This window comes from Pempheris klunzingeri, chromosome 9 (assembly GCF_042242105.1).
Source record: "Pempheris klunzingeri isolate RE-2024b chromosome 9, fPemKlu1.hap1, whole genome shotgun sequence".
NCBI classification, from domain to species: Eukaryota; Metazoa; Chordata; class Actinopteri; order Acropomatiformes; family Pempheridae; genus Pempheris; species Pempheris klunzingeri.
In genome coordinates, this window is record NC_092020.1 from 13,185,711 (window position 1) to 13,212,791 (window position 27,081).

Sequence of the window (27,081 nt, forward strand, 5' to 3'; positions counted from 1 at the left end):
TCTTTGCTACCTCTCAAGTTTTACACTGAATCACTCTTCAAGCAAAAAAGAGCCAAATGATTTTACACATCTGAGTGTGGTCCATCTGCATGCCTTTACAACGCAGAAACCACAGTAAGCCATAGACAATGCTAAATGCAGGTGAGGTATGACAGTATGTAAAAAGTTAAAGAAGTCAGTGTCCATGGTACATAATTAACAAACTGGAAATGGAAAACTATTACCACATTTAGCTGGACAGAGGACAAGTTAGTGTTAATCTCTGTCCATGGTGCTGAACTTGTTCCTCTCATCTCCTAGTGTGTGTTCATAATTTGTATCAAACTGCAGTAACTTTATCACAGCATTTTATTCATATAACTCAATCAAATGAAGTTAATATATCCACATATATCAGGCAGAATAATCTCAACTTTTTAAACGTTTATTATCTATTTATTAGAAGGAGGTTTTGTGTTACGAATGAGCAGCCTCATCATCTATTTTTATTCGCACCCTCTGATGGGTACCATTTCGAGATAGATAAATAATAATAAAACTCACAATCGACATATACCAGGAAGCTCAAGTGTGACTGGGTTTTGATTTTCTGCAGTGAGAGTTTAGATCGCATGGTGTCAGTGTGGTGGACCAAGTCAGCTTTGCGTTTGCTTGTCGTCAGTGAATTTTCTTTCCGCCTATTGAAAGATTCCTCAGTTCGATGTGGACGCGGTCGTTTCTCAGCTTACTGCTGCTTTTGGAAATACTCTATTTACCTTTTACTCCGTAGTTGTAAGAAGAGTATGAATGTTTTCACGAATTAATGTGTTGTATTGGACAACTACAATGCAGCTTCGCTCTTGTGAATGACTTCTGATGACATCGGTCTTAACCATGGAACAAAGAGGATACGGGAGACGAACGGCGCGAGGACATTTGTTCGGCTGCGTGTTTGCGGTGTTTCTGTGGAGCGTGGCCTCGGCGCAGATAAGATATTCAATCTCGGAGGAGGTTAACGAAGGAACTGTGGTTGGAAACATAGCAAAAGATCTGGGACTGGATAAAAGCACACTGAGTGACAGGAAGTATCGGGTTGTTTCTAGTAACGCGGATCCGCTTTTCCATGTGAATCAAAACGATGGTATCCTGTATGTGAGCAGGAAGATTGACAGAGAAGAGGTGTGCCCGCAGAGCAGTACGTGTTTGATACATCTGAAAACCGTGCTGGAAAACCCGCTGGAGGTTCATTATGTTGAGGTAGAGGTGCTGGATATAAATGATCATGCACCCAGTTTCCCAGAAAATGAGAAAAGGTTGGAAATTTCTGAGTCTGTTTTGCCTGGAGCACGATTTCAGCTAAAACCTGCACGGGATCCAGACAGCGGTACCTTCTCCGTACAGCGATATAAACTCAGTCAGAACGATCACTTCCGATTGGAAGTCAGGGATAAAGGGGAAGATGGTAAAATACCAATACTGGTTTTGCAAAAATCTTTGGATAGGGAGGCAGCGGAAAGTAACTCATTAGTGCTGACAGCTCTGGATGGAGGTAAACCTCCGAAAACTGGCGAGATGAATATTATAGTAAAAGTTTTGGATGTTAATGATAACACACCTGTTTTCACTGAGGATGTTTACTCCGTTACACTCTCTGAAAATGCTCCAGTAGGCACCACTGTCGTACAGGTGAATGCTACTGATTTGGATGAAGATCAGAATGGAGAGGTTTATTACTCATTTGGTAACAGTGTAAGTAATAAGTTATTTAAGCTTTTTGATATAAATCCATCAACAGGTGAGATAACTGTTAAAAGTCTTATAGACTACGAGCAAAAGGACAAGTATGAAATTGAAATTGAAGCATCAGATAAAGGTCTTGCTCCTCTTACAAGAGAAAAAAGTGTCATTATTAAGATAGTTGATGTGAATGATAATGCTCCAGACATTGAAGTTACGTCATTTTCAAACTTCATCCCTGAAGATTCCAGACCAGGAACCACAGTTGCTCTAATCAGTGTGAATGACTTGGACTCTGGTCTCAATGGAAAAGTTATTTGTTCTCTAAGTGAAGATGTTCCGTTTACTTTATCACCATCCTTAAAAGACAAAATGTATTCATTAGTCACTAAATCTCCTCTGGACAGAGAGAAACAGTCACATTATGAGCTGACAATAACTGCTAAAGACGCTGGTCAACCTCCATTATCATCTGAAAAGACAATAAGTGTTGTGGTGTCAGATGTGAATGACAACAGTCCAGAGTTTTCACTGAGTCCCTATACTTTCTATGTCACAGAGGGAAACAATCCAGGAGCCTCTGTGTTTTCTGTTAAAGCTTTTGATCGTGATGAGAGCGACAATGCTCTTATTTCCTATCATATTCTCAGAGATGGAAGCCAAGAGAATAAATTGACTTCATTTCTCAACATAAACAGTGAAAACGGAGACATTTTGGCCCTAAAAAGTTTTGACTTTGAGACCCTGAAAACGTTCCAGTTCCAAGTTGTTGCCTCAGATTCTGGAACTCCGTCGCTGAGCAGCAACGTCACAGTGAACGTGTTCATTCTGGATCAGAACGACAACGCTCCAGTCATCCTATATCCAGTCAGCTCCAACGGTTCTGCTGAAGGTGTGGAGGAGATTCCCCGCAATGTGAACGCAGGACACTTGGTGACTAAAGTCAGAGCCTATGACGCTGATATAGGATATAACGGCTGGTTACTGTTTTCACTGCAGGAAGTTACTGACCACAGTCTCTTTGCTTTGGACCGCTATACAGGACAGATCAGAACACTTCGCTCGTTCACAGAGACAGACGAGGCTGAGCATAAACTGCTCATACTGGTCAAAGACAACGGGAACGTTTCACTGTCAGCAACAGCTACTGTCATTGTCAAACTGGTGGAGCCCAAAGAGGCTTTTGCAGCTTCTGACGTTAAAAGTGCAGCAAAAGATGACGAGGAGAATAATGTGACTTTTTACCTGATGATAACTTTGGGCTCAGTTTCTGTACTTTTTCTCATCAGCATCATCGTGCTGATTGCAATGCAGTGCTCCAAAACCACAGACTATACTTCTAAATATCTCCAGGAGACTAACTATGACGGGACACTGTGTCACAGCATCCAGTACAGATCTGGAGACAAACGGTACATGTTAGTGGGACCCAGGATGAGTATAGGATCTACTATAGTCCCTGGCAGCAATGCCAATACACTAGTGCTCCCTGACAGGAGGAGAGCTTCTGGAGAGGTAAGACATTTCGAATCAAGATTCTTTTTTACCCCATGAATTTGATAGTGTGTCTGCTGTCCTTTAAATAAAACATTTTCTTTTGTATCTAATTAACCTGGACAAGAATGATATAACCACTGAAAGAGTATTTTACATCTTAATTCTAGAAATTGCTTCGATTAGCAAGTAGTTTGAAAAGCCCAATCGATACACTCACTTTTCTTGAAAATCACTTGATTATGCTTCATGATCTGTTAATGTGCATCATCTCTTGGACCACTGATGAAGGCCTGTAGATGTTGTTTTTTGTTACAACATTAAGTAATTTATTTGATTAATTGACCTTCTTTCTCTACTGCTTCTTGATATTGACATCATTACAAAGCTGATGTATCTGACAATAGATCTAATATTGCTTTTTCATAATTTGATGAGGTGAATCATGCAACAAGCATTCGAGACCTTAGTGATTTTATATGGATGAGTATGCAGCATTAGCACATCTTTAGTACCCACATCATATCAACCATAGACAACACGTAATTAAATGCTTCCAGAAACAAGCAGGAGCTGTGTGGCGGCTTGAGAAAAAGCCTAACAAATAAATTTGAAAGGGAAAGATAACACCATCACCAAATGTAGTTGGACTAAGTTAGTGGTGACCCCTGTCCATGGTGCTGAACGTGAGTACTCTGATTGCCTGGTATCTGTTCATGAATTCATACTTTACTGACTTCATCTCGGTGTTTGAAATTATAGGACTTGAAGTTGTGATGTCAGTGTTTTCTCTGGTGTTATGTAGATTGTTGTTGACATTTTGAGAAGCTTTGCTGTATAGTGTTTTTAAAGGAGGTTTTGTGTTAACAATGAGCAGCCACAACATCTGTTTTAATTTACTTGACTATTTGGGCAATGCTTCGAGATGAAAAAAATCGACCTGCTGTTTTGATTTTCTGCAGTGAGAGTTCAGATCGCATGGTGTCAGTGTAATGAAAAAAACAATCAGCACTGAATGTGCTTGTCGTCAGTGCATCTTGGTTCCGCCTCTTGACAGACTCCTCACTTCGATGTTAACGCAGTCCTTTCTGAGGTAACTGCTGCTTTTGGAAATACGGTTTACCCTCATATCTGTCGTTGTAGGAGGAGGATGAATATTTTCCCCCATGAAAGAGTTGGATTATGTCATTAAAACACAGTTAGTGTTTTTGTGAATGACTACTGATGACATCGGTCTTAACCATGGAACAAAGAGGATACGGGAGACGAACGGCGCGAGGACATTTGTTCGGCTGCGTGTTTGCGGTGTTTCTGTGGAGCGTGGCCTCGGCGCAGATAAGATATTCAATCTCGGAGGAGGTTAACGAAGGAACTGTGGTTGGAAACATAGCAAAAGATCTGGGACTGGATAAAAGCACACTGAGTGACAGGAAGTATCGGGTTGTTTCTAGTAACGCGGATCCGCTTTTCTATGTAAATCAAAACGATGGTATCCTGTATGTGAGCAGGAAGATTGACAGAGAAGAGGTGTGCCCGCAGAGCAGTACGTGTTTGATACATCTGAAAACCGTGCTGGAAAACCCGCTGGAGGTTCATTATGTTGAGGTAGAGGTGCTGGATATAAATGATCATGCTCCCAGTTTCCCGGATAAAGAGAAAACGTTGGAGATTTTCGAATCAGTGTTACCTGGAGTTCGTGTTCCGCTACAACCTGCACGAGACCCAGACGGTGGTCCTTTCTCTGTTCAGCAGTATAAACTCAGCCCCAATGACCACTTCCGTTTGGAAGTTAAAGATAAGGGAGAAGATGGTAAAATACCTTTTTTAATTGTGCAGAAATCGTTGGATAGGGAGGCAGCGAGAAGTCACTCATTAGTGCTGACAGCTCTGGATGGAGGGAAACCTCCGAAATCTGGTGAAATGAATATTATAGTTAATGTTTTGGATATTAATGATAATGCTCCTGTTTTTTCTAAGGATGTTTATTCTGCAATGCTCAATGAAAATGCTCCAGTTGGTACAACAGTCATACAAGTGAATGCATCTGATTTAGATGAAGGCCAAAACGGAGAAGTAGTGTATTCATTCAGCAGTATTGTAAATCGTAGGTTATTGAACCTTTTTGATATTCATCCAATGACAGGTGAAATACTCGTGAAAGGATTAATAGACTATGAAGAGAAGGACAGATATGAGATTGAAATTGAAGCATCAGATAAAGGTCTGGCTCCACTGGCTACACAGAAAAGCATCATTATTAAGATAGTTGATGTGAATGATAATGCTCCAGAGATTGAAGTTACCTCATTTTCAAACTTCATCCCTGAAGATTCCAGACCAGGAACCACAGTTGCTCTAATCAGTGTGAATGACTTGGACTCTGGTCTCAATGGAAAAGTTATTTGTTCTTTAAGTGAAGATGTTCCGTTTACTTTATCACCATCCTTAAAAGACACAATGTATTCATTAGTCACTAAATCTCCTCTGGACAGAGAGAAACAGTCACATTATGACCTGACAATAACTGCTAAAGACGCTGGTCAACCTCCATTATCATCTGAAAAGACAATAAGTGTTGTGGTGTCAGATGTGAATGACAACAGTCCAGAGTTTTCACTGAGTCCCTATACTTTCTATGTCACAGAGGGAAACAATCCAGGAGCCTTTGTGTTTTCTGTTAAAGCTTTTGATCGTGATGAGAGCGACAATGCTCTTATTTCCTATCATATTCTCAGAGATGGAAGCCAAGAGAATAAACTGACTTCATTTCTCAACATAAACAGTGAAAACGGAGACATTTTGGCCCTAAAAAGTTTTGACTTTGAGACTCTGAAAACATTCCAGTTCCAAGTTGTTGCCTCAGATTCTGGAACTCCGTCGCTGAGCAGCAACGTCACAGTGAACGTGTTCATTCTGGATCAGAACAACAACGCTCCAGTCATCCTGTATCCAGTCAGCTCCAACGGTTCTGCTGAAGGTGTGGAGGAGATTCCCCGCAATGTGAACGCAGGACACTTGGTGACTAAAGTCAGAGCCTATGACGCTGATATAGGATATAACGGCTGGTTACTGTTTTCACTGCAGGAAGTTACTGACCACAGTCTCTTTGCTTTGGACCGCTATACAGGACAGATCAGAACACTTCGCTCGTTCACAGAGACAGACGAGGCTGAGCATAAACTGCTCATACTGGTCAAAGACAACGGGAACGTTTCACTGTCAGCAACAGCTATTGTCATTGTCAAACTGGTGGAGCCCAAAGAGGCTTTTGCAGCTTCTGACGTTAAAAGTGCAGCAAAAGATGATGAGGAGAATAATGTGACTTTTTACCTGATGATAACTTTGGGCTCAGTTTCTGTACTTTTTCTCATCAGCATCATCGTGCTGATTGCAATGCAGTGCTCCAAAACCACAGACTATACTTCTAAATATCTCCAGGAGACTAACTATGACGGAACACTGTGTCACAGCATCCAGTACAGATCTGGAGACAAACGGTACATGTTAGTGGGACCCAGGATGAGTATAGGATCTACTATAGTCCCTGGCAGCAACGCCAATACACTAGTGCTCCCTGACAGGAGGAGAGCTTCTGGAGAGGTAAGAAAATGTTTGGGAAAACCCTGGCTAGTTTCCACTGGCATTATTGTTTATTTGTTCTTTCATTAATTGCATAAGTCAATCTGCCACTGCCTACAGCATGTGTACTGTTTGTTTGGTGTCATAACCTAGTTCCTTTGTTGTATAAGTTGTAATTATAACAGCTCTTGTAAATATAGGTTGACATATAAGCTTACAAAAAAAACACATCAATATTTCAACACAGAACAGTTTACACAGCGTTGATGATTCTGCAATGTTACTTAGAACGTGATGTGATTTGAGCTTTCCAGGTTGGTTTCTGTGATATGACATAAAGTTGCATATGGCTGGGCCAAATTATAGTTGGTGTTAGTCTCTGTCTGTGATGCTAGTTCGTTTTCTCTCACTTTCTAATATCTGTTAATACATTGTAAGACATGTCCAACCACTAATTAGTTACACTCAGCTACCTCCTACTTCTTTCTTTACAATAAGCAAATTAATGTTGCTCAAAGTTGTAATATGGGATCCACAGTTCGGAGGACATGATTTCTGCACTTTCATTCACAGCAATATACGTTTTTTGCTTGCTCGTTAGATCAGCTAAAGAAGGCATGTCCCAACCTGATGTGCTGTCACTACATAACCTCTAAACATAGGTGCAAAGTAAGAGAAAAAAAAACATTAAGCCTCGCCATTCCGCTAAAAAAACAGCTGCAGAAACTTTGATTTCCTTGTAGTGATCAGAAAGATCGCATGGTGTCAGTGTGTTGGGAAAATAAGGCTGTTGGCTTGTCGTCACTGTATTTTGGTTCCACCTCTTTGTAGCTCTCTCAGTTCGATACTAGCAGAATCGCCTGGCGGCTTGCTGCTGCCTTTGTGAAAAATGATCCGCGTTTGTATCTTTTTTGAAGCAGAGTGATCATTTCCATAACCGGATGTGTTGGATTAATTTCTTATAACACTGTTATTAATGACGTGAGGATTCACCAATAGTTTTGTTTTTAAACATGGAAAAAAGAGGATGCGAGGAAAGAGGGGCGAGAGGACGGTGGATCGGCTGCATGCTTGCTGTGCTTTTGTGGAGCGTAGCCTCGGCGCAGATAAGGTACTCTGTCTCAGAGGAAGTTAACGACGGGACTGTGGTCGGGAATATAGCAAAGGATTTGGGACTGGATAAGAGCACGTTGAAAGACAGGAAGTATCGGATCGTTTCTAGTGCTAAGGAACCTCTTTTCCGTGTAGATCAGAATGACGGCATCCTGTATGTGAGCCGGAAGATCGACAGAGAGGAAGTATGCGAGCGAAGCAGTACCTGTTTGATAAATCTGAAAACCGTGCTAGAAAACCCTCTGGAGGTTCATTATGTTGGAGTGGAAGTGCTGGATATAAATGATCATGCTCCCACTTTCCCGGAGGAAGAGAAAATGTTAGAGATATCAGAATCAGTGTTACCGGGAGCACGTATTCCCTTAGAAGCCGCACGAGACCCAGACGGTGGTCCTTTCTCCATTCAGCAGTATAAACTCAGCCCCAATGACCACTTCCGTTTGGAAGTTAAAGATATGGGAGAAGATGGTAAAATACCAGTATTAATTGTGCAGAAATCACTGGATAGGGAGGCAGCTGAAAGTCACTCATTAGTGCTGACAGCTCTGGATGGAGGGAAACCTCCGAAATCGGGCGAGATGAATATTATAGTTAATGTTTTGGATGTTAATGATAATGCTCCTGTTTTCAGTAAAAATGTTTATTCTGTGATGCTGGATGAAAATGCTCCAGTTGGTACAACAGTCATTCAAGTGAATGCAAGTGATTTAGATGAAGGCCCAAATGGAGAAGTAGTTTACTCATTCAGCAACAGTGTAAATCGTAAATTCTTAAAGCTTTTTGAAATAAACCCATCAACAGGGGAGATAACTGTGAAAAGTTTAATAGACTATGAAGAGAAGGACAAATATGAGATTGAAGTTGAAGCATCAGATAAAGGTCTGGCTCCACTGGCTACACAGAAAAGCATCATTATTAAGATAGTTGACGTGAATGATAATGCTCCAGAGATTGAAGTTACCTCATTTTCAAACTTCATCCCTGAAGATTCCAGACCAGGAACCACAGTTGCTCTAATCAGTGTGAATGACTTGGACTCTGGTCTCAATGGAAAAGTTATTTGTGCTTTAAATGAGGGTGCGCACTTTGCTTTATCACCATCCTTACAAGACAAAATGTATTCATTAGTCACTAAATCTCCTCTGGACAGAGAGAAACAGTCACATTATGAGCTGACAATAACTGCTAAAGACGCTGGTCAACCTCCATTATCATCTGAAAAGACAATAAGTGTTGTGGTGTCAGATGTGAATGACAACAGTCCAGAGTTTTCACTGAGTCCCTATACTTTCTATGTCACAGAGGGAAACAATCCAGGAGCCTCTGTGTTTTCTGTTAAAGCTTTTGATCGTGATGAGAGCGACAATGCTCTTATTTCCTATCATATTCTCAGAGATGGAAGCCAAGAGAATAAATTGACTTCATTTCTCAACATAAACAGTGAAAACGGAGACATTTTGGCCCTAAAAAGTTTTGACTTTGAGACCCTGAAAACGTTCCAGTTCCAAGTTGTTGCCTCAGATTCTGGAACTCCGTCGCTGAGCAGCAACGTCACAGTGAACGTGTTCATTCTGGATCAGAACGACAACGCTCCAGTCATCCTATATCCAGTCAGCTCCAACGGTTCTGCTGAAGGTGTGGAGGAGATTCCCCGCAATGTGAACGCAGGACACTTGGTGACTAAAGTCAGAGCCTATGACGCTGATATAGGATATAACGGCTGGTTACTGTTTTCACTGCAGGAAGTTACTGACCACAGTCTCTTTGCTTTGGACCGCTATACAGGACAGATCAGAACACTTCGCTCGTTCACAGAGACAGACGAGGCTGAGCATAAACTGCTCATACTGGTCAAAGACAACGGGAACGTTTCACTGTCAGCAACAGCTACTGTCATTGTCAAACTGGTGGAGCCCAAAGAGGCTTTTGCAGCTTCTGACGTTAAAAGTGCAGCAAAAGATGACGAGGAGAATAATGTGACTTTTTACCTGATGATAACTTTGGGCTCAGTTTCTGTACTTTTTCTCATCAGCATCATCGTGCTGATTGCAATGCAGTGCTCCAAAACCACAGACTATACTTCTAAATATCTCCAGGAGACTAACTATGACGGGACACTGTGTCACAGCATCCAGTACAGATCTGGAGACAAACGGTACATGTTAGTGGGACCCAGGATGAGTATAGGATCTACTATAGTCCCTGGCAGCAATGCCAATACACTAGTGCTCCCTGACAGGAGGAGAGCTTCTGGAGAGGTAAGACATTTCGAATCAAGATTCTTTTTTACCCCATGAATTTGATAGTGTGTCTGCTGTCCTTTAAATAAAACATTTTCTTTTGTATCTAATTAACCTGGACAAGAATGATATAACCACTGAAAGAGTATTTTACATCTTAATTCTAGAAATTGCTTCGATTAGCAAGTAGTTTGAAAAGCCCAATCGATACACTCACTTTTCTTGAAAATCACTTGATTATGCTTCATGATCTGTTAATGTGCATCATCTCTTGGACCACTGATGAAGGCCTGTAGATGTTGTTTTTTGTTACAACATTAAGTAATTTATTTGATTAATTGACCTTCTTTCTCTACTGCTTCTTGATATTGACATCATTACAAAGCTGATGTATCTGACAATAGATCTAATATTGCTTTTTCATAATTTGATGAGGTGAATCATGCAACAAGCATTCGAGACCTTAGTGATTTTATATGGATGAGTATGCAGCATTAGCACATCTTTAGTACCCACATCATATCAACCATAGACAACACGTAATTAAATGCTTCCAGAAACAAGCAGGAGCTGTGTGGCGGCTTGAGAAAAAGCCTAACAAATAAATTTGAAAGGGAAAGATAACACCATCACCAAATGTAGTTGGACTAAGTTAGTGGTGACCCCTGTCCATGGTGCTGAACGTGAGTACTCTGATTGCCTGGTATCTGTTCATGAATTCATACTTTACTGACTTCATCTCGGTGTTTGAAATTATAGGACTTGAAGTTGTGATGTCAGTGTTTTCTCTGGTGTTATGTAGATTGTTGTTGACATTTTGAGAAGCTTTGCTGTATAGTGTTTTTAAAGGAGGTTTTGTGTTAACAATGAGCAGCCACAACATCTGTTTTAATTTACTTGACTATTTGGGCAATGCTTCGAGATGAAAAAAATCGACCTGCTGTTTTGATTTTCTGCAGTGAGAGTTCAGATCGCATGGTGTCAGTGTAATGAAAAAAACAATCAGCACTGAATGTGCTTGTCGTCAGTGCATCTTGGTTCCGCCTCTTGACAGACTCCTCACTTCGATGTTAACGCAGTCCTTTCTGAGGTAACTGCTGCTTTTGGAAATACGGTTTACCCTCATATCTGTCGTTGTAGGAGGAGGATGAATATTTTCCCCCATGAAAGAGTTGGATTATGTCATTAAAACACAGTTAGTGTTTTTGTGAATGACTACTGATGACATCGGTCTTAACCATGGAACAAAGAGGATACGGGAGACGAACGGCGCGAGGACATTTGTTCGGCTGCGTGTTTGCGGTGTTTCTGTGGAGCGTGGCCTCGGCGCAGATAAGATATTCAATCTCGGAGGAGGTTAACGAAGGAACTGTGGTTGGAAACATAGCAAAAGATCTGGGACTGGATAAAAGCACACTGAGTGACAGGAAGTATCGGGTTGTTTCTAGTAACGCGGATCCGCTTTTCTATGTAAATCAAAACGATGGTATCCTGTATGTGAGCAGGAAGATTGACAGAGAAGAGGTGTGCCCGCAGAGCAGTACGTGTTTGATACATCTGAAAACCGTGCTGGAAAACCCGCTGGAGGTTCATTATGTTGAGGTAGAGGTGCTGGATATAAATGATCATGCTCCCAGTTTCCCGGATAAAGAGAAAACGTTGGAGATTTTCGAATCAGTGTTACCTGGAGTTCGTGTTCCGCTACAACCTGCACGAGACCCAGACGGTGGTCCTTTCTCTGTTCAGCAGTATAAACTCAGCCCCAATGACCACTTCCGTTTGGAAGTTAAAGATAAGGGAGAAGATGGTAAAATACCTTTTTTAATTGTGCAGAAATCGTTGGATAGGGAGGCAGCGAGAAGTCACTCATTAGTGCTGACAGCTCTGGATGGAGGGAAACCTCCGAAATCTGGTGAAATGAATATTATAGTTAATGTTTTGGATATTAATGATAATGCTCCTGTTTTTTCTAAGGATGTTTATTCTGCAATGCTCAATGAAAATGCTCCAGTTGGTACAACAGTCATACAAGTGAATGCATCTGATTTAGATGAAGGCCAAAACGGAGAAGTAGTGTATTCATTCAGCAGTATTGTAAATCGTAGGTTATTGAACCTTTTTGATATTCATCCAATGACAGGTGAAATACTCGTGAAAGGATTAATAGACTATGAAGAGAAGGACAGATATGAGATTGAAATTGAAGCATCAGATAAAGGTCTGGCTCCACTGGCTACACAGAAAAGCATCATTATTAAGATAGTTGATGTGAATGATAATGCTCCAGAGATTGAAGTTACCTCATTTTCAAACTTCATCCCTGAAGATTCCAGACCAGGAACCACAGTTGCTCTAATCAGTGTGAATGACTTGGACTCTGGTCTCAATGGAAAAGTTATTTGTTCTTTAAGTGAAGATGTTCCGTTTACTTTATCACCATCCTTAAAAGACACAATGTATTCATTAGTCACTAAATCTCCTCTGGACAGAGAGAAACAGTCACATTATGACCTGACAATAACTGCTAAAGACGCTGGTCAACCTCCATTATCATCTGAAAAGACAATAAGTGTTGTGGTGTCAGATGTGAATGACAACAGTCCAGAGTTTTCACTGAGTCCCTATACTTTCTATGTCACAGAGGGAAACAATCCAGGAGCCTTTGTGTTTTCTGTTAAAGCTTTTGATCGTGATGAGAGCGACAATGCTCTTATTTCCTATCATATTCTCAGAGATGGAAGCCAAGAGAATAAACTGACTTCATTTCTCAACATAAACAGTGAAAACGGAGACATTTTGGCCCTAAAAAGTTTTGACTTTGAGACTCTGAAAACATTCCAGTTCCAAGTTGTTGCCTCAGATTCTGGAACTCCGTCGCTGAGCAGCAACGTCACAGTGAACGTGTTCATTCTGGATCAGAACAACAACGCTCCAGTCATCCTGTATCCAGTCAGCTCCAACGGTTCTGCTGAAGGTGTGGAGGAGATTCCCCGCAATGTGAACGCAGGACACTTGGTGACTAAAGTCAGAGCCTATGACGCTGATATAGGATATAACGGCTGGTTACTGTTTTCACTGCAGGAAGTTACTGACCACAGTCTCTTTGCTTTGGACCGCTATACAGGACAGATCAGAACACTTCGCTCGTTCACAGAGACAGACGAGGCTGAGCATAAACTGCTCATACTGGTCAAAGACAACGGGAACGTTTCACTGTCAGCAACAGCTATTGTCATTGTCAAACTGGTGGAGCCCAAAGAGGCTTTTGCAGCTTCTGACGTTAAAAGTGCAGCAAAAGATGATGAGGAGAATAATGTGACTTTTTACCTGATGATAACTTTGGGCTCAGTTTCTGTACTTTTTCTCATCAGCATCATCGTGCTGATTGCAATGCAGTGCTCCAAAACCACAGACTATACTTCTAAATATCTCCAGGAGACTAACTATGACGGAACACTGTGTCACAGCATCCAGTACAGATCTGGAGACAAACGGTACATGTTAGTGGGACCCAGGATGAGTATAGGATCTACTATAGTCCCTGGCAGCAACGCCAATACACTAGTGCTCCCTGACAGGAGGAGAGCTTCTGGAGAGGTAAGAAAATGTTTGGGAAAACCCTGGCTAGTTTCCACTGGCATTATTGTTTATTTGTTCTTTCATTAATTGCATAAGTCAATCTGCCACTGCCTACAGCATGTGTACTGTTTGTTTGGTGTCATAACCTAGTTCCTTTGTTGTATAAGTTGTAATTATAACAGCTCTTGTAAATATAGGTTGACATATAAGCTTACAAAAAAAACACATCAATATTTCAACACAGAACAGTTTACACAGCGTTGATGATTCTGCAATGTTACTTAGAACGTGATGTGATTTGAGCTTTCCAGGTTGGTTTCTGTGATATGACATAAAGTTGCATATGGCTGGGCCAAATTATAGTTGGTGTTAGTCTCTGTCTGTGATGCTAGTTCGTTTTCTCTCACTTTCTAATATCTGTTAATACATTGTAAGACATGTCCAACCACTAATTAGTTACACTCAGCTACCTCCTACTTCTTTCTTTACAATAAGCAAATTAATGTTGCTCAAAGTTGTAATATGGGATCCACAGTTCGGAGGACATGATTTCTGCACTTTCATTCACAGCAATATACGTTTTTTGCTTGCTCGTTAGATCAGCTAAAGAAGGCATGTCCCAACCTGATGTGCTGTCACTACATAACCTCTAAACATAGGTGCAAAGTAAGAGAAAAAAAAACATTAAGCCTCGCCATTCCGCTAAAAAAACAGCTGCAGAAACTTTGATTTCCTTGTAGTGATCAGAAAGATCGCATGGTGTCAGTGTGTTGGGAAAATAAGGCTGTTGGCTTGTCGTCACTGTATTTTGGTTCCACCTCTTTGTAGCTCTCTCAGTTCGATACTAGCAGAATCGCCTGGCGGCTTGCTGCTGCCTTTGTGAAAAATGATCCGCGTTTGTATCTTTTTTGAAGCAGAGTGATCATTTCCATAACCGGATGTGTTGGATTAATTTCTTATAACACTGTTATTAATGACGTGAGGATTCACCAATAGTTTTGTTTTTAAACATGGAAAAAAGAGGATGCGAGGAAAGAGGGGCGAGAGGACGGTGGATCGGCTGCATGCTTGCTGTGCTTTTGTGGAGCGTAGCCTCGGCGCAGATAAGGTACTCTGTCTCAGAGGAAGTTAACGACGGGACTGTGGTCGGGAATATAGCAAAGGATTTGGGACTGGATAAGAGCACGTTGAAAGACAGGAAGTATCGGATCGTTTCTAGTGCTAAGGAACCTCTTTTCCGTGTAGATCAGAATGACGGCATCCTGTATGTGAGCCGGAAGATCGACAGAGAGGAAGTATGCGAGCGAAGCAGTACCTGTTTGATAAATCTGAAAACCGTGCTAGAAAACCCTCTGGAGGTTCATTATGTTGGAGTGGAAGTGCTGGATATAAATGATCATGCTCCCACTTTCCCGGAGGAAGAGAAAATGTTAGAGATATCAGAATCAGTGTTACCGGGAGCACGTATTCCCTTAGAAGCCGCACGAGACCCAGACGGTGGTCCTTTCTCCATTCAGCAGTATAAACTCAGCCCCAATGACCACTTCCGTTTGGAAGTTAAAGATATGGGAGAAGATGGTAAAATACCAGTATTAATTGTGCAGAAATCACTGGATAGGGAGGCAGCTGAAAGTCACTCATTAGTGCTGACAGCTCTGGATGGAGGGAAACCTCCGAAATCGGGCGAGATGAATATTATAGTTAATGTTTTGGATGTTAATGATAATGCTCCTGTTTTCAGTAAAAATGTTTATTCTGTGATGCTGGATGAAAATGCTCCAGTTGGTACAACAGTCATTCAAGTGAATGCAAGTGATTTAGATGAAGGCCCAAATGGAGAAGTAGTTTACTCATTCAGCAACAGTGTAAATCGTAAATTCTTAAAGCTTTTTGAAATAAACCCATCAACAGGGGAGATAACTGTGAAAAGTTTAATAGACTATGAAGAGAAGGACAAATATGAGATTGAAGTTGAAGCATCAGATAAAGGTCTGGCTCCACTGGCTACACAGAAAAGCATCATTATTAAGATAGTTGACGTGAATGATAATGCTCCAGAGATTGAAGTTACCTCATTTTCAAACTTCATCCCTGAAGATTCCAGACCAGGAACCACAGTTGCTCTAATCAGTGTGAATGACTTGGACTCTGGTCTCAATGGAAAAGTTATTTGTGCTTTAAATGAGGGTGCGCACTTTGCTTTATCACCATCCTTACAAGACAAAATGTATTCATTAGTCACTAAATCTCCTCTGGACAGAGAGAAACAGTCACATTATGAGCTGACAATAACTGCTAAAGACGCTGGTCAACCTCCATTATCATCTGAAAAGACAATAAGTGTTGTGGTGTCAGATGTGAATGACAACAGTCCAGAGTTTTCACTGAGTCCCTATACTTTCTATGTCACAGAGGGAAACAATCCAGGAGCCTCTGTGTTTTCTGTTAAAGCTTTTGATCGTGATGAGAGCGACAATGCTCTTATTTCCTATCATATTCTCAGAGATGGAAGCCAAGAGAATAAACTGACTTCATTTCTCAACATAAACAGTGAAAACGGAGACATTTTGGCCCTAAAAAGTTTTGACTTTGAGACTCTGAAAACGTTCCAGTTCCAAGTTGTTGCCTCAGATTCTGGAACTCCGTCGCTGAGCAGCAACGTCACAGTGAACGTGTTCATTCTGGATCAGAACGACAACGCTCCAGTCATCCTGTATCCATCCAGCTCCAACGGTTCTGCTGAAGGTGTGGAGGAGATTCCCCGCAATGTGAACGCAGGACATTTGGTGACTAAAGTCAGAGCCTATGACGCTGATATAGGATATAACGGCTGGTTACTGTTTTCACTGCAGGAAGTTACTGACCACAGTCTCTTTGCTTTGGACCGCTATACAGGACAGATCAGAACACTTCGCTCGTTCACAGAGACAGACGAGGCTGAGCATAAACTGCTCATACTGGTCAAAGACAACGGGAACGTTTCACTGTCAGCAACAGCTACTGTCATTGTCAAACTGGTGGAGCCCAAAGAGGCTTTTGCAGCTTCTGACGTAAAAAGTGCAGCAAAAGATGACGAGGAGAATAATGTGACTTTTTACCTGATGATAACTTTGGGCTCAGTTTCTGTACTTTTTCTCATCAGCATCATCGTGCTGATTGCAATGCAGTGCTCCAAAACCACAGACTATACTTCTAAATATCTCCAGGAGACTAACTATGACGGGACACTGTGTCACAGCATCCAGTACAGATCTGGAGACAAACGGTACATGTTAGTGGGACCCAGGATGAGTATAGGATCTACTATAGTCCCGGGCAGCAACGCCAATACACTAGTGCTCCCTGACAGGAGGAGAGCTTCTGCAGAGGTAAGAGAAATTGAAATGAACAATATTACACCTTCCTGTCTTTTAATATTTACATAGTTATGTAGGGATTTCATGGCAATCTCAAAACACACATTTGCACATATTAATCTCAGATAATATTGGTTAATTTATGACATTAACACTTACATTTTTATTTGAAGAAATAAAAACGGCCCTGAATAAAATGCACCAGCTCTGACTGGATAACATTTTAATCCTGTGTTGCTTAATTTTAAGGACTACTTGCATAACATAATTCACTGGCCTTCAAGTATTAATACCGAACCCAGAGTGGGGACATTTTAGAGCCACATACAGTTATATACTGGTCTTTTAGATGTATAATAATAATAATATACTGGTCTTTTAGACCAGTATTTTGTCTACTTAACATCGTGGTAATTTGCGTTTGCATACACATGGACAGTATCCCCTTGTTGCTGGACAGTGGGAGATACACAGTCCAACATGAGCGCAGTAGGAAGTGTCGCTGTCCGTGGTCCTGATTGTTTCTAAGGGAGCCGTTTCTCTTGAAATGTCACAGAATTCAGGACTCAAGGGTTGAAGTTGAGGGAACTTTTGAAGAGGAAAGTGATTGTGACTGAAGTGTGTTGCTTAAGAAAAATGACAGACTGTCTCCTTTGTCTAATGTTTTCGTTGTTGTATGGACTTTTGATTCTACCATACCTTTAGTTTCACAGTGCTGCTATAACGTTTTGCATCGCATGGTGTCGGTATAATAGCAAATCGTGTCTCTAGAACTTGCCGTCACCACATCAGGTCCATCCCTGTATTTCGGCATAACGTGTGAAGGGCTTGAACAGGAAACTAGCTCTGTACAATCCCCACGGCTGTCTTGGCGATGGAGCGCAGTTTGCAAAGGAAGAGGGATGATTATTATTTTCTAACCATTCAATTATAGATCCCGGAATTATTATTATCACTATTTTTGTACATAATGGAACAAGGTGGGCTCCACGCGTGGATAGAGCGATGGAGATGCTTGGTCTACATGGCGGCTTTGGTAACGTTTTGGGGTGAAGCCTCAGCTCAGATCAGATATTCCATCTCTGAAGAGGTGAAAGAAGGAAGTGTTGTTGGAAACATTGCGAAAGACTTAGGAATTGATAAGGCTACGCTGAAAGACAGAGAGTATCGCATTGTTGGCACTTCGACGGAACCTCTTTTTCGTTTGAATAAGGACGACGGCATCCTCTATGTCAGCAGAAAAGTGGACAGGGAAGAGATCTGTGAACGGAGCAACGCGTGTGTCATCAACCTTAAAACCGTGCTGGAAAACCCTCTGGAAATCCATTATGTGGCCATAGAGGTGCTGGATGTAAACGACCATTCCCCCGCCTTTCCAGAGAAAGAGAAACGACTGAAGATATTTGAATCGACATCACCGGGAGCAAGGTTTCAGCTCCAACCCGCACGCGACCCCGATGGTGGTCAGTTTACTGTTCAGCAGTATAAACTCAGCCACAATGACCACTTCCGTTTGGAAATTAAGGAGCGAGGCGAAGACCGTAAGATGCCCATTCTGATTTTACAGAAGCAGTTAGACAGAGAGGCTACGAGAGAGCACACGCTTCTTCTCACCGCTATTGATGGTGGGAGGCCGGCTAGGTCTGGAACAATAGAAATAATAATCGAGGTGCTCGATGTTAATGACAATTCACCGGTTTTTACAAAAGATGTGTATTCTGCTATATTAAATGAAAACGCAACACCCGGCACGTTAGTTATTCAGGTTAATGCAACTGATTTGGATGAAGGTGCAAACAGTGAAATCATATACACATTCGGTAAAGAAGTGGATATACATTTCCAAAAAATATTTAACATAGATCCGAGGACGGGCGAAATTAAAGTGGCCGGAGTAATAGACTTCGAAGAAGCTGACAGCTATGAAATTGATATACAAGCTTCAGATAAGGGCACTGTCCCTCTTTCCACAGACAAAACTGTGATAATTAAGATAATCGACCTAAACGACAATCCTCCAGAGATTGAAGTTACATCATTTTCCAAATCAGTTCCCGAGGATGCTAGAACTGGAACAACAGTAGCTTTGATCAGTGTCAATGATTTGGATTCAGGCCCCAACGGGAAGGTTTCTTGCTTTATACGCGAGGACGTTCCTTTCGCTATATCTCCATCCCTGCAAGATAACATGTACGCAATTGTTACCAAATCACAACTGGACAGAGAAGTAAAGTCTTTTTATGAACTTACAATTGTTGCAAAGGACACTGGCGTGCCATCACTCTCATCTGAAAAGACAATAAATGTGGCTGTTTCAGACGTGAACGATAACAGACCAGAGTTTTCACTGAGTCCCTATACTTTCTACATTACTGAAAATAATGACCTAGTATCACCGGTATTTTCTGTTAGGGCTTCTGATCGTGATGAAAGTGATAATGCTCTCATTTCATATCATATTTTGAGAGAAGCAAGCGGAGATAATAAACTGACCTCGTTTTTAAACATAAACAGTGAAAACGGAGACATTTTGGCCCTAAAAAGTTTTGACTTTGAGACTCTGAAAACGTTCCAGTTCCAAGTTGTTGCCTCAGATTCTGGAACTCCGTCACTGAGCAGCAACGTCACAGTGAACGTGTTCATTCTGGATCAGAACGACAACGCTCCAGTCATCCTGTATCCAGTCAGCTCCAACGGTTCTGCTGAAGGTGTGGAGGAGATTCCCCGCAATGTGAACGCAGGACACTTGGTGACTAAAGTCAGAGCCTATGACGCTGATATAGGATATAACGGCTGGTTACTGTTTTCACTACAGGAAGTTACTGACCACAGTCTCTTTGCTTTGGACCGCTATACAGGACAGATCAGAACACTTCGCTCGTTCACAGAGACAGACGAGGCTGAGCATAAACTGCTCATACTGGTCAAAGACAACGGGAACGTTTCACTGTCAGCAACAGCTACTGTCATTGTCAAACTGGTGGAGCCCAAAGAGGCTTTTGCAGCTTCTGACGTTAAAAGTGCAGCAAAAGATGACGAGGAGAATAATGTGACTTTTTACCTGATGATAACTTTGGGCTCAGTTTCTGTACTTTTTCTCATCAGTATCATCGTGCTGATTGCAATGCAGTGCTCCAAAACCACAGACTATACTTCTAAATATCTCCAGGAGACTAACTATGACGGGACACTGTGTCACAGCATCCAGTACAGATCTGGAGACAAACGGTACATGTTAGTGGGACCCAGGATGAGTATAGGATCTACTATAGTCCCGGGCAGCAACGCCAATACTCTAGTGCTCCCTGACAGGAGGAGGACATCTGGAGAGGTAAGAAAGTCGCTGTAGTCTTTAATGAATGTATTGAAGTTATTATTGGTATAACATATATTGTGATTATCCAATCAAATCAAGATCACGTCTAATTCTGGTATAGTGTGACTTTTTTATGGGTTTAACGTTTAACCACTGAAAACAGCACATAAAAGGATGATTCTCTCACTGAAAGCGTATCTGCACTGTAACTTTAGCTCGCATGGTGTCACTGCTTGTGAAAATGAACAACTCACTGTTGAACGTCTCCTACGTCAGTAATTTGGTGCTATTTCGCGACAGGGTGCGCTTGTGACGGGCTTCATGATTTTCGTGGCTCGTTCACCAAGATGTTTTTCTAATATCGGGCTGTTGGCTCAGAATGCGTGCTCCAGTGTAGATTCACATTTTATTTTCTTATGTCCTTATATTGGTTATGTTTCGTGAATCCATCATGGCACGCCGCGGATGCAGAGGATGGTTGGAGCTCCTGGTCGTTCTCATTGTTTCTTTGAATGCTACTTTTAATTTAGCCTCAGCACAACTGCGATACTCTATTCCAGAAGAGCTTACGGTGGGTGCTGTTGTTGGCAACATGGCTAAAGATTTAGGACTGGATCTCAGCGCTTTGAGTGCGAGAGGATTTCGCATCGTTTCTGGATCGACCGAACCCCCGTTTCAACTAAGCAATGATGGCATCTTACATGTTAACCGGAAAATAGACAGAGAAGAGATATGCGAAAGGATCAGTACTTGCATCATCAACATTAAGGCTGTGCTGGAGAACCCGTTAGAGGTCCATTACGTCGCTATTGAGGTGTTGGATATAAACGATCACTCTCCCACCTTCTCCGAAAACGAGACGCTTTTACAGATATCAGAATCTGCTTTACCAGGAGCACGATTTCAGCTACAAGGCGCCCGTGATCCAGACAGTGACGTGTATTCCATTCATCTGTATAAGCTCAGTCAAAATGATCATTTTCGTCTTGAGGTCAAAGATAGAGGAGAGGATGGGAAAATCCCTGTTTTGTATTTGCATAAACCGCTGGACAAAGAAACGGCAAGAAGTCACAGATTACTGCTGACAGCCTTTGATGGAGGAAAGCCTGCAAAGTCAGGAACCATGGGAATTATTGTTAATGTTTTGGATGTTAACGATAATATGCCAGTTTTTGCCAAAGACGCGTATGCTGCAGTGCTTGATGAAAATTCTCCCATTGGCACAACTATATTGCAAGTAAATGCAACAGATCTAGATGATGGTTCAAATGGGGAGGTGGTTTATTCATTCGGGGATAATGTAAATAAAAAATTACATAAACTTTTTGAAGTTGGCGTCGATACTGGTGAGATTATTGTTAAAGGACTGATAGATTTTGAAGCAAAAGACAGGTATGAAATTGATATTAAAGCTTCCGATAAAGGACCAGTCCCCCTAGCAACAGAAAAAAGTGTTATTATAACTATAGTGGACTTGAATGATAATGCACCTGAGATTGAAGTGACGTCCTTTTCAAGTGCCATTCCCGAGGACTCCAAACCTGGAACGACAGTGGCACTGCTGAGTGTGAATGACAAAGATTCAGGTGTGAATGGAAAGGTAATCTGTTATATAAGTGAGGATGTTCCTTTTACATTAACACCATCTGTACAAGACAATATGTACTCTATAGTCACCAAATCTCTGCTGGACAGAGAGCATCAGTCCAAGTATGATGTAACAATAATTGCAAGAGATGCTGGTGAACAACCTTTGTCATCTCATAGGACAATAAGTGTGACTGTATCAGATATGAATGATAACAGTCCAGAGTTTTCAACAAATCCGTACACCTTTTATGTTACTGAGAACAATGTTGCAGGAGCCTCTTTATTTTCAGTGAGTGCTCATGATTGTGATGAGGGTGATAATGCTCTAATATCATATAACATTGTGAGAAATGGCGATGAACATAAAAAACGTACACCATTTCTCAATATAAACAATGAAAACGGAGACATTTTGGCCCTAAAAAGTTTTGACTTTGAGACTCTGAAAACGTTCCAGTTCCAAGTTGTTGCCTCAGATTCTGGAACTCCGTCACTGAGCAGCAACGTCACAGTGAACGTGTTCATTCTGGATCAGAACGACAACGCTCCAGTCATCCTGTATCCAGTCAGCTCCAACGGTTCTGCTGAAGGTGTGGAGGAGATTCCCCGCAATGTGAACGCAGGACACTTGGTGACTAAAGTCAGAGCCTATGACGCTGATATAGGATATAACGGCTGGTTACTGTTTTCACTGCAGGAAGTTACTGACCACAGTCTCTTTGCTTTGGACCGCTATACAGGACAGATCAGAACACTTCGCTCGTTCACAGAGACAGACGAGGCTGAGCATAAACTGCTCATACTGGTCAAAGACAACGGGAACGTTTCACTGTCAGCAACAGCTACTGTCATTGTCAAACTTGTGGAGCCCAAAGAGGCTTTTGCAGCTTCTGACGTTAAAAGTGCAGCAAAAGATGACGAGGAGAATAATGTGACTTTTTACCTGATGATAACTTTGGGCTCAGTTTCTGTACTTTTTCTCATCAGCATCATCGTGCTGATTGCAATGCAGTGCTCCAAAACCACAGACTATACTTCTAAATATCTCCAGGAGACTAACTATGACGGGACACTGTGTCACAGCATCCAGTACAGATCTGGAGACAAACGGTACATGTTAGTGGGACCCAGGATGAGTATAGGATCTACTATAGTCCCGGGCAGCAATGCCAATACTCTAGTGCTCCCTGACAGGAGGAGGACATCTGGAGAGGTAAGAAGGATTACTTTATTTCAAGACACTTCTGGTATGACTGCTAATGATGCAGATCCTGATGATTTACACAAGTACCTAAAAATTGCCAAAAAGTACTGAATCACACATACCTAAGAAATGGCAAAACCTTATGAAATATTTGCATTTTGTGTTTGCTATGTGGATTGGTGTTAAGTATTAGTGAAGTTACTTAAGGAGAGGTTTCAGTAAACAGTAGTATTTACCCTCTCATGATACTGAAGACAGTTGATTTCTAGAACAAGACAACTCATCCAAAGCAAACTCATTCCTTAAGAAAATGAATGCCCCCAACTTGTTTGTGTCTATTTCATATTTCATTACATGCGACTTCTTTCAGACCATGGAGAACTTTGTATTCAGTACAATGACCAACTTTGACTATTATAGTTTCAACTCTAATGTGCCTATTTCAGCCATGTGTGGGTGTGTCATAGTAGGTAATTAATTGACTGTGAAACATAAAAAAAGATGCATAATTTGAGCTGACTGTGCTTAAACCTTGCAAAATAATGAAAAAAAAATCGCCGGTTTGTTTCCGCAGATAATGTTGAAGCTTTTCCTAAAATCTGGATCATTTTTACTACTGCATCTGGTCCTACAGATCTAATGTAAAGCTCTTCCAGTACATAAATATCCCAATAGTCATTAGAAAAAGACGTGTTACTATCATTTGTGTTTACAGCAGATTGTGGTCTGAGTGTTTTATATGCTTTTTATACATATTTATGTTTTTTGCTCTATGCACCTATCAACTAGGGTTGTTAACATGTGTCTAAAGAGAGTATCTGACCGACTGACAGAGTTACTTGAGGTCTGTGCTCACTGATGTAGCTGAGGTGATTCAGTGGTCCATGAATGGCTGCAGTTACGACAGAGAGGGGGAGAGAGAGAGAGAGAGCCTGCGGCTGGTGTGCAGTGAATTACAATGTACAGCCAGTCAGGTGGGGTTGGGGCACTTTGCTTCAGCAGGGATCTTCATTCATTACAGGACTGCAAAGCAGCAAGCAATGCTTTACTAGTTTTCATGTGATTCTGTTTCTGGCTTTTTGTGCTTTGGGCTTGAAAAAAAATTCTCGGCAGTGATATAAAAGAGTATATACAGTTTACACGTACTATGCACACTAGCCGCTGTGCAGATGATCCGTTTTGACTGACTAAAAAATAGGTCATATTTTATGACAAGTGTGAAGGTCTGAATGCTAGGCTTCTGGGCTGATTCTGTGTCGAACACTGTGCGTTGCCCATAGCAACGCATGGGGAGATCCACCTCTCTACTGGTTTCCACAGACGAGCATGTGCTCAGTGGTCTTAGCAACAGCAGCAGAAGAGGATGAAAGAGGGAGGAATAGAGAGAGCAGTGTAGGAAGGGGGAGGGGAGGTGGCTTTTATATGGCTCATCTTTAGACATCTAACAATATTTAATGAAAATGGGTTTATTTAGATAAAAACACATGGATTATGCTCACGAAATCACCATTGTAAATCAGGCAACAGATGGTGCAGATATAGAAGCAATAGTGAAGGCGGAAATACTTGATCTTCTAATTAGATATTATAGAACGGAGATAATCTTTTCTCTCAAACAACTGGGTCAGCCTTAGATTTCCTACCTAGAAAATGATAGAAAAACATGTATTTTAAACTGCCATTAAATGTGTCTTGATATTCTAACCTACTGAGCAGCATGAGAAATGAAGCAGTAAACCAAAGTGGAGTATGAATGCAGGAAGGGAAAGGATCAGTTCAGATTCAGAGTCGTGAAGCCGAGCCTGAACACACTTTCTCAGCAGTGCACTGTCCAGTTTTACTCAGAGCTCTACTAGATAGCACTCACTGCCTGTGTGTATGCATGCATATTTTATATGCGCATGTTTGTGTGTGAGGCATCATGAGTTTTGCCATACAGCAGCAGTGCTAAGCTGTGCCTGGACAGCAGATGCTCAGAAAGGATTTATTGCTCTGATCAAAAATGAGTGCATCTCAATAAACCTAAAAAAGTGCAAGGTTGTCTCCAGTTACACCGTCAGCATATGACTGAAGGAGTTGTCACTCACTGAATTGTGCATCACTGCACTTTTGTTACTTTGCCTTGGCATTTTTTTGTGGAGAAAATAAAAGAGGAGCGGGTGAATTGCAAGTAGGGTTGTGAGCTGCATTCAGAATGAAAATACATGGGAGGTGCCCTGGTACACTGATGAATCAACACATTATGCTCGATCATGCAAATGTTTTTGCCTTGATGCAGGTACAAACAACACAATTGAAGTTGGTAACATTTTAATGTAGGCTTTTTCTATTGTTTGTAACTTTAAAACATGGCTGTTAAACAGGAGACTGTAAACTGAATACAGTAGGTCTGTCTGTCACAGTATATTCCTGGTATATGCTCTCTTGTGGGGGTGTGGCTGCTTGCTCCAGTGACTTTGTCTGTCTGCTTGGCTGGCTCAGCAGATCAGTGCAATTGTGTTTGCATGCAGAGTGTCTGCACTGAAAATCACTCACAGTGCATCAACCCCTGTGTTTTCTGTGTCTGTGTATGTTGTCTTTGTTAAGTGGGTGAGAGCATTTCCCTCATTAAACTGTATTCAGTGTCATAATGAAAGAGGGGAAGAGGACTAGCTAAATGTCAGAGAGAGAGAAGGAGACACAGCTGTTACAGCAAGACTGTACGTTATGTTCTGTCAGCAGTTCCAGAGAATTGGCCTTATTTCATATTGCTGCTCTTCTGCATTCACACGTGCAAACATGCTGACAATTTCCTTCCAAACAAGCTCTTCTTTCCATATTTCCTTTGCTTTCTAACTTTTTCTGCATCCATCTCTCTTACCTCTCTACCCACATTTTATGTAAACCTTTCAAAACTGGTTCAATTGTATTATCTCCTTTTTCCAAGTCCAGTGGCCTTTTTTTGTGAGATAATGCAAAATGAATGTTGCTCTATACAGTACCATCCCTCCCTGTTCTACTGTGGCTCTGCTCTGTTCTGTTTCATGCAGTAATCTGTTTTTGTTTCCCTTTTTTTTTTTGCAGCTTCCCTCTCCGTCTCCTCACTATTCCTCTCCTTCTTCCTCACCCTCAATGTTGATATCATTCAGTTTTTCCCCTCCCCCATCCCACTCTTGGCCTCCTTTTCCCGCTTTTATGTGTGTGTCCTTCGTTTCATCTTTCATATACTACCCTTTTCTGTCTCCCTATCGTTTTCTGCCTTTCTTTCTGTAGACTATCTCCTAGCTCGTTCTGCCACATGCTCTTTAGCTCTGTGTTGCTGTGCCTCATGCCTGTAGGGTTGTGGCTGTGGATGCTGCATGTGCTGTTGTGTGTCAGTGGGGCACATTCTCTCATATTGCTCCAGCTTGGTTGGTGCATGGCGCCACTCATATTGAGGTCAGCAGCAGTGATGGTAATCAAATTTACACACACAGTAGGACATAACGAAAACAGCTACTATCTTTATGTTCACACTACACACACGCACGCTTGTGCTCATAGACACACACACACACACAACAAAACATCGCACAGACTCGCACATGCCTAATCCACCTTATTGAAAGGCACTTTCACGGAGGAAAGGGAGCTGAATGGATAGTGGAAGAGACGCACAGCAAAGGAGAAAACAGAGCATAAGGAGAGCATGCTCCCCTGGTGACATAATGACTGTAAAGAGAAAAACCGACACATCCACTGTGAAATAATTATATTAATGCAGAAGTGCCAAAAATCTGATGTCCTGCATTGACTGAAAATATCTTTTAGAATATCATAAACACAGTTTCTTTTGAGTAATCTCTTTTATGCCATCAGATTGATAAATGGGAAAATTGAACCCAACAGCTTCCTTTTTGAGACATTTCATCATCC

General features: G+C 41.5%; 7 protein-coding genes across 7 annotated transcripts; all 7 read left to right on the plus strand.

Annotated features, from left to right (window-relative positions):
- The first annotated feature begins 873 nt into the window (after positions 1-873).
- LOC139207636 (protocadherin alpha-3-like) lies at positions 874-4,051 on the plus strand. Its single transcript, XM_070837373.1, has 2 exons — positions 874-3,231; positions 4,016-4,051. Exons 1-2 carry the CDS (start codon positions 874-876, stop codon positions 4,049-4,051), a joined length of 2,394 nt encoding a protein of 797 aa, XP_070693474.1.
- A 401-nt stretch (positions 4,052-4,452) lies between these two features.
- Positions 4,453-7,399, plus strand: LOC139207637 (protocadherin alpha-8-like). Its single transcript, XM_070837374.1, has 2 exons — positions 4,453-6,810; positions 7,391-7,399. Exons 1-2 carry the CDS (start codon positions 4,453-4,455, stop codon positions 7,397-7,399), a joined length of 2,367 nt encoding a protein of 788 aa, XP_070693475.1.
- A 403-nt stretch (positions 7,400-7,802) lies between these two features.
- On the plus strand, positions 7,803-10,980 carry LOC139207639 (protocadherin alpha-8-like). The gene is made up of 2 exons (XM_070837375.1): positions 7,803-10,160; positions 10,945-10,980. The coding sequence occupies exons 1-2, from the start codon at positions 7,803-7,805 to the stop codon at positions 10,978-10,980; spliced, it is 2,394 nt and encodes a 797-aa protein (XP_070693476.1).
- Positions 10,981-11,381: 401 nt separating this feature from the next.
- LOC139207640 (protocadherin alpha-8-like) lies at positions 11,382-14,328 on the plus strand. The gene is made up of 2 exons (XM_070837376.1): positions 11,382-13,739; positions 14,320-14,328. The coding sequence occupies exons 1-2, from the start codon at positions 11,382-11,384 to the stop codon at positions 14,326-14,328; spliced, it is 2,367 nt and encodes a 788-aa protein (XP_070693477.1).
- Positions 14,329-14,731: 403 nt separating this feature from the next.
- On the plus strand, positions 14,732-17,654 carry LOC139207641 (protocadherin alpha-8-like). Its single transcript, XM_070837377.1, has 2 exons — positions 14,732-17,089; positions 17,634-17,654. Exons 1-2 carry the CDS (start codon positions 14,732-14,734, stop codon positions 17,652-17,654), a joined length of 2,379 nt encoding a protein of 792 aa, XP_070693478.1.
- Positions 17,655-18,047: 393 nt separating this feature from the next.
- LOC139207642 (protocadherin alpha-3-like) lies at positions 18,048-20,426 on the plus strand. The gene has a single exon (XM_070837379.1). The coding sequence runs from the start codon at positions 18,048-18,050 to the stop codon at positions 20,424-20,426; it is 2,379 nt and encodes a 792-aa protein (XP_070693480.1).
- A 418-nt stretch (positions 20,427-20,844) lies between these two features.
- Positions 20,845-26,451, plus strand: LOC139207643 (protocadherin alpha-8-like). The gene is made up of 3 exons (XM_070837380.1): positions 20,845-23,196; positions 25,774-25,776; positions 26,440-26,451. Exons 1-3 carry the CDS (start codon positions 20,845-20,847, stop codon positions 26,449-26,451), a joined length of 2,367 nt encoding a protein of 788 aa, XP_070693481.1.
- The last annotated feature ends 630 nt before the right edge of the window (positions 26,452-27,081 follow it).

Coding starts and splice junctions, on each gene's coding strand:
- LOC139207636 (XM_070837373.1), top strand. CDS start 874: ATGGAACAAAGAGGATACGGGAGACGAACGGCGCGAGGACATTTGTTC. Junction 3,232..4,015: donor GGAGGAGAGCTTCTGGAGAG/GTAAGACATTTC, acceptor GGTGTTATGTAG/ATTGTTGTTGACATTTTGAG.
- LOC139207637 (XM_070837374.1), top strand. CDS start 4,453: ATGGAACAAAGAGGATACGGGAGACGAACGGCGCGAGGACATTTGTTC.
- LOC139207639 (XM_070837375.1), top strand. CDS start 7,803: ATGGAAAAAAGAGGATGCGAGGAAAGAGGGGCGAGAGGACGGTGGATC. Junction 10,161..10,944: donor GGAGGAGAGCTTCTGGAGAG/GTAAGACATTTC, acceptor GGTGTTATGTAG/ATTGTTGTTGACATTTTGAG.
- LOC139207640 (XM_070837376.1), top strand. CDS start 11,382: ATGGAACAAAGAGGATACGGGAGACGAACGGCGCGAGGACATTTGTTC.
- LOC139207641 (XM_070837377.1), top strand. CDS start 14,732: ATGGAAAAAAGAGGATGCGAGGAAAGAGGGGCGAGAGGACGGTGGATC. Junction 17,090..17,633: donor GGAGGAGAGCTTCTGCAGAG/GTAAGAGAAATT, acceptor GAAATGTCACAG/AATTCAGGACTCAAGGGTTG.
- LOC139207642 (XM_070837379.1), top strand. CDS start 18,048: ATGGAACAAGGTGGGCTCCACGCGTGGATAGAGCGATGGAGATGCTTG.
- LOC139207643 (XM_070837380.1), top strand. CDS start 20,845: ATGGCACGCCGCGGATGCAGAGGATGGTTGGAGCTCCTGGTCGTTCTC.